The 6187-nt window shown below is 33.8% G+C and overlaps 1 protein-coding gene across 1 annotated transcript; it reads right to left on the minus strand.

Moving 5' to 3' along the window:
• Positions 1217-3819, minus strand: LOC18601782 (GDSL esterase/lipase At1g71691). The gene is made up of 5 exons (XM_018119034.1): positions 3504-3819; positions 2906-3045; positions 2371-2604; positions 1580-1832; positions 1217-1499 (listed from the first exon to the last, which is right to left on the minus strand). The coding sequence occupies exons 1-5, from the start codon at positions 3817-3819 to the stop codon at positions 1282-1284; spliced, it is 1161 nt and encodes a 386-aa protein (XP_017974523.1). The 3' UTR covers positions 1217-1281.

The following is a 6187-nucleotide window of genomic DNA, read 5'->3' on the forward strand; positions in this document are numbered from 1 at the left end:
ATAGATTCGTGTGTGGTACGTTTCCTTACAGAGTTCTTAGATGGTTGCTTGTCTTCCAAAAGTTCTAGGAACTCCATGTTTTTGGGTTGCTCAAATGATTTCTAAAACATCAATTTTTTGAGTTGTTTCCATTTAGCTTGATGGGTTAGTCAAAAGTTTGTGTTTTATCTTGATGAAGATGTTTTATTTTGCATTCTGATAATGGTTGAGATCTTGTTTTCTCAAATTACATTTTGTTGTTTTGTAAATTGAGACTTGAATAAAGGTCAAATGATCATAAAATTGATGTCACCAATAAATAAATGAAAAATTTAATAGTGAACTCATGATAAGATTTGTGTATCCAACGATATATATAATTTTGAGACAGAATGTTTATTTCGAATAATAATGAAACAAGAGCGAATTATAGTCAAAACCTAATCGAGAGAGTATGTTACCATATTCTTTAACCTCATATAACCTTTATAGGGCCAACAACAAACTTTTGATATTTATCCAACAACTTCAAATTTGCTGGTTGTTCTTAATTAAATTAGACCCATATTTGATGTTTATCCAACAACTTCAAATTTAGGGTGGTTGACAAAGTCTAGTCGTAGTTGACCTGAGAAAATAATTATTTAAATATTACTCCCCTTTTTGTTCTTGTTATGCTTTCAATCATAAGAAAAAAAATTTAATATTCATTTGAATGAAATCATATATAATGGTTTCGGTATGTCTGCGCCAAACCTTTCATATACTAAACCATGTGATAAAGAATTGAAATAATGGGTTCATTTCTTATACTAAAGCATTTGCAATAGTGACTTTCTTTGTGATTTTAATACTTGGAATTGATACTATGGGTACAAAATATACCATTCGAACACAGACATTATTAATTGTGGCAACAATAATAACAAATTAAGTTTCATAAATCATAAATTCTTAATTAGATAGTAACCAAGTATACATGTATAGATGAAAAAATATGTTGATGAAAATGTTTTTTGAAAGGTATAAGTTGATTAAAATTTACTGAATTGTTCGTATTATATTTAAAAAGAATTTAGAATAAGTTGACAAATATATTTCCAATTGTATAACTCAATTCAAAGTATGTGTATACGAATATTTAATTCAATGATAAATACATATATGATGTAAAAACTTAAATTTTCATTTTCATTTCCAAAAAAAACAAAAGAATGAGTACATGTATGAGGCCAGAGCCACTTGTCTCCGTGCCAATGGCTTTTATCAAGATAACCATTCGGTGGGAGTGTTGACTTTAAATTAGGCTTGCATCAGCTGAAGCAAATTGATCGGAGAAGAAACTGAGGAATCCTTCAAAAAACGCCTTGCAATTAGAAAATTCATACTTTCAGTGGGATGAAATGGATCATAGTATACATATTTATTTCTTTCCTTGCAAGGTTCTGAGTTTGGAGCACACGGTCTAGTTTGGTTTCTAAATAGATCAATGCAACAAGAATTCTTGATGTCTGTAAACCCTGCACTCATTGAACAGAAACTCATTACAGTTGTTTTCTTGTGTCGAGTAAAACATTAATTTTAGAAACGAAATGCTTACCATACGAAGCAGGTGATGCAAAGACATCTTCGAAAACCTTATAAAGATCTCCCAAAACAAACTTTGATCCAGGAAGGGTGGATTGTAAATGTGATAACAAATGAGAAAGGTGCTCGTTGTAGTTCAATACCCTCATGTTCTTTTCCTCGGAACATGGTGTCTTAGGCTTTTCTATCGCTATGGAAGTTGGTTGACAACCCAATGGTGACACATTAGTGACAAAAAACTTGCGTGCACCAAGTTCATACAATTTCTATGTCAAGAAAAAAAAAAAACAACTTTTAGTAATTGTTAGAAGAAAGGTTTTAAGAGAACATATGGATGAAGATATGCAGGTGTTTCAATGGTAATTAATTAATTAATTTAAATATCGATTAATGTTCATTATGGAGATGTGTAGCCTTGAAGTCCCATGGTAACTCTTAAAGAACTACCAAAAAGCTACCTTATATATGAAAACATTAGTTATTAGACCTAGTGAAGACTTTATACCAAAGACTTAATTAACTCAACTTAGGAGATTAACGTTGATGCATTTACTATAGGCTCTTATATAGAAGTACTTTGACATTTACGACTTGAAATTCGAGATTTTAAGTTTGAATTTTGAAAAAGGTAATGTATGTTTGAAGGGATGGGTGAAAGTTACCACCCATTTTGTATCTAGTCTAAAATCTTTAAAAGACAATCAATTAAAATTACTTGTCAAGATTGAAACTTATCACAAAATAAGCATAACTAAGAAAAATTTAACTAACATGCGTGATATGTAACTATATATAGTGATTTACCTGCAATTGCTTCGATAATTCATTGATGAGAAATTGAGAATATTTCTCAACAGTATAGTTGGAGTGTCTTTCGAATTCCCAAAATATGCCTAGGTCATTGCTTCCAATGTGGAAAAACAATAGTGATTTTGACATGTATTGAGCAAAGCTTTCTGCGTTGTCAAATTGATCCTTCAAGTCTTTTGTTGTATTCTCGAACAAAGCTATTTGTTCGTCCATGCTTAAGACATGTCCCTTCAGTTACAAAATAAAAAATGTTAGTCAATTGAAAAGTGAGTCGAACTTTCTTCATAGATGATTTTCTTGTTCAATGATCATTAAAAGTTGTCAATTGAAACTTGGAGAGGAGCTTCTTTTAAAGTTATTTGTTGGCATCCAAATTAAGAGTTTATATAATTTGAATATCATAATCCAATTTAAGAGTTAATTCATTGTTATTATAATATTAGAGCAGATGAATTGAGATGCCATGAACATCATTGGGTTAACCAATATTATCTATAGAAACAAATTCTTGAGGCAAAAAGTTTCTCACAAAGAGCTGATCAGCTAAACGGGGACTAGGGAGAATGCCACCGGAATTAGATCCATAATTAACGCCAGTCGGACTATTCTTCTTGCTGGCCTCCGATACTTCCAGCACTGGAGGAGGGAATGGCAAGCCGGCTATTTGAGCTGCATTATTATTGGTGGTAATACTTATTAACAACAATGAAAAATAAAATAATAAAAGTTTTATCGCATGATAAGTACATGTTGCAATGAAAAGTTAGTATATTTATGTGTGCACGTGCACAAATGAAATTTTTTATAATAATTATAAGTCGGTAAAGGTTTTTTTTTTTTAAACTAGTATTGTCATCTTGTTCTACGGGATGGAACTGGTTCGACATGAATCAGGATTCTAATTATCATCCTGCTTGCTTCCATTGTTCCACCCTATTTAGTTTCCAAGAAGAATTAGTTAAAATTAACCATTAACCTTTTTATGATAAAATTTAAGCAAATGCCAAAGGAAATTGAACCGAATTGAATGCAAGATGAGAAGAGATGCAAGCCAAGATAAAAAAAATTACACAAATTGATTATAATTAATATAAAAAGATCTGTACAATTGAGTTATTTTTCCATACCAATGAAGTCGACCATGGTTCTTCCATTAGTAGGACGACCAGTAGGCTTTCCTTCAAAATCTATTCCATATGGAGTGTAATTTGACTTCAAAACTGTTTTCAAATAATTATTATTTCCAGGATCAATGAAAGAGTCCCCAAACACATAAAGAGCTGGTAAATCAATGGTGATATTCCCCAATGACAAATATTGCAAGAAAGCATCTTGACTAATAGAAAATGTTGGTGGTATGGCAAATACATCACCAGAATCGAAAGAGAAGAACTGAAATACAAAGGAAAAGATGGAAACACAAATGGGGCAACTAAATTCCATTTTCCTAGAATTTGAGACAAGCAAAGAAAAAAATGAAGAAGAACACTTGTTGAAATGAAATGAGAGCCTTGGTGGATTTTTGTGATGAATTGTAGGAGATGTTTATAAGGTGGGGCTTTTCTTTTTTTTTTGTTATAAAAATTGTTGGGTTGTTTATAACTATAAACCGAAAATCACAGTTAACTTTTGTCATAATGATTAATGACAATAAACAACTATTGATTGGTGTTTATATTGATGTAGTTTATTTTTATTTTTCTTTCTATTATTAGGTTAATTTTGGTGATTTCATGCGCACATGCATAGGGAAAAAGTGACAGCGATATAACAGTTTTCAATTGTTAAATCCTTCTGTAAAATGTGTTTAGGATGGAATGGTCTTTCCCAAATTCAAGGCCATTATTTATTTTTGGTGATTAATCACCGCGTTTGGTAAGAAAGTAGTAATCACCGCCTCTGTATCTGTGTTTTTATCGGCTGTGAGTTTTGTTTTGTTTTGCTGACTTCCTCTGTGATTGAATAAGCTAAGTGACAGCTTCATAAAGAGAGAATGAGGGTGATCACGTGGAATGTCAGGGGTTTAGGCAGTTGGTTGAAGATCAGTAAGGTGCGAAAGTTGGTCAGGATATACAAGGCTGAAATGGTATTCTTGCAAGAAACAAAGTTGGGTGAATGTATTGATAGAACTATTGGGAGATTGTGGCAAAAGGATGGAATTGATTGGGGTTTTAGCCCATCTGATGGCAGATCAGGAGGTTTGATAGCTACCTGCCCACAAGATGCTATCAGAAAGTCTCAGTGATGGTCAAGGAAAGGAATCTATTGATTCAGGGCAGATGGCTGCCAGATAATTTTGAGTGTGTAATGGTCAATCTCTACGCACCTTGTGAGGCTGAAGACAAGAGACAATTGCGGAATGAATTAACAGTAACCAAAATGGGTACGAGTACCAACTGGTGTTGTACAGACTTCAACACAACTAGAAACTCTGAAGAAAAGAAAGGGTGCTTGACTAAAAGTGTGGGTACGGAAGATTTTGAAGAGTTTATTAACGAGGGAGACCTCTGGAACTACCCCTGTTGGGGAAGAAATTTACATGGTACGGTCCGGGATAAAAAGAAGTAGGCTCGATCGATTCTTATTCTCTCCGGATTAGTTACTATGGCATAATAATCTGTCACAACAGGCTGTGAAACGGTACACCTCAAATCATTGTCCAATTTTGCTTGCAATTGGGGTCCGTGCCCTTTTAGATTCCTTGGCTGCTGGTTTAAGAATAAAGACTTCCCGGAGCTATTTAGCAAAAGATGGAGGCTATGTAATGTGGCTAGTAGACCAGGTTTCAAACTCAAGGTGAAATTCAACCGGCTTAAAGGATGCCTTAAATAGTGGATTGAGGACAGTTTTGGTAATGTGGATAAAAGAGTGGGTGATTTGGAGGAACAAATTGGAAGAACAAATTGAGGCTCTTGACAAAATTTGTAATGATCATGACCTAACAGAAGAGGAGGTGGCACTGAAAACAGTTACAATGAGAAATTTGTGATAGGCTGCGAAAGTGAGGGAATCTATTTGGCGTTAGAAATCTCACTCAAAATGGATCAAAGAAGGTGATAAAAATATATAGTTTTTCCAATGTAAGGCAAAGGCGAGGGTGAGGCGCAATCTGATCAGAGGAATTTTAGGGAACGGTAGATGGATCTTGAACCCTAGGGAGGTAAGGGAAGCTGCTGTAAAGTATATTTAGAATTTGTTCAATAGCGACCAGCTTGAAAGGCCAATGTTCAGGGGGCTGAATTTTAAAAGAGTAAGTGAGGAGGAAGCGACAATGCTAGAAGCTCCGATCTCCATGCTGGAATTAAAATCTACAATTTGGAAATGCGATGGTTTGAAAACGCCTGGACTGGATGGTTTTAATTTCAATTTTTTTTAAGCGAGCATGGAGTGTGATTCTGAGAAATGATGTAATGGTGTTCATTGAGGATTTCATAATCCATGGGAAACTGGAGAAAGGTATAAATTCAACTTCCATAGCTCTTATCTCACAAATTTCTAATGTAACTTCCCCCAAAGAGTACCAGCTAATCAACTTGTTTAATTTGATGGATAAAGTTATAGCTAGGATCTTGGTTAATTGATTAAAAAGAGTGATACATATGGTGATCAATGAACATCAATGTGCTTTCATTAAGGGTAGGCAAATTATGGATGGCATATTTCTCCCCAAAGAAATGGTTCATAATATGCGCAAGAGGATTGGTAATAATGATGGAATTGTTCTTAAGTTGGATTTTGAAAAAGTCTATGATTGAGTTGATTGGGGTTTCTTGTTGTCCATTATGGAGCTTATGGGCTTTTGGAGAAATGG

This window comes from Theobroma cacao, chromosome 4 (assembly GCF_000208745.1).
Source record: "Theobroma cacao cultivar B97-61/B2 chromosome 4, Criollo_cocoa_genome_V2, whole genome shotgun sequence".
Taxonomy (NCBI): domain Eukaryota; kingdom Viridiplantae; phylum Streptophyta; class Magnoliopsida; order Malvales; family Malvaceae; genus Theobroma; species Theobroma cacao.

What these genes read in the sequence shown, in the direction of transcription:
- LOC18601782 (XM_018119034.1), bottom strand. Translation starts at nt 3,819, where the DNA reads ATGGAATTTAGTTGCCCCATTTGTGTTTCCATCTTTTCCTTTGTATTT. An exon ending in GTTTAGCTGATCAGCTCTTT is followed by an intron (nt 2,605 to 2,905) that starts GTGAGAAACTTT and finishes TTGTAACTGAAG; the next exon opens with GGACATGTCTTAAGCATGGA. An exon ending in TGCATCACCTGCTTCGTATG is followed by an intron (nt 1,500 to 1,579) that starts GTAAGCATTTCG and finishes CAATGAGTGCAG; the next exon opens with GGTTTACAGACATCAAGAAT.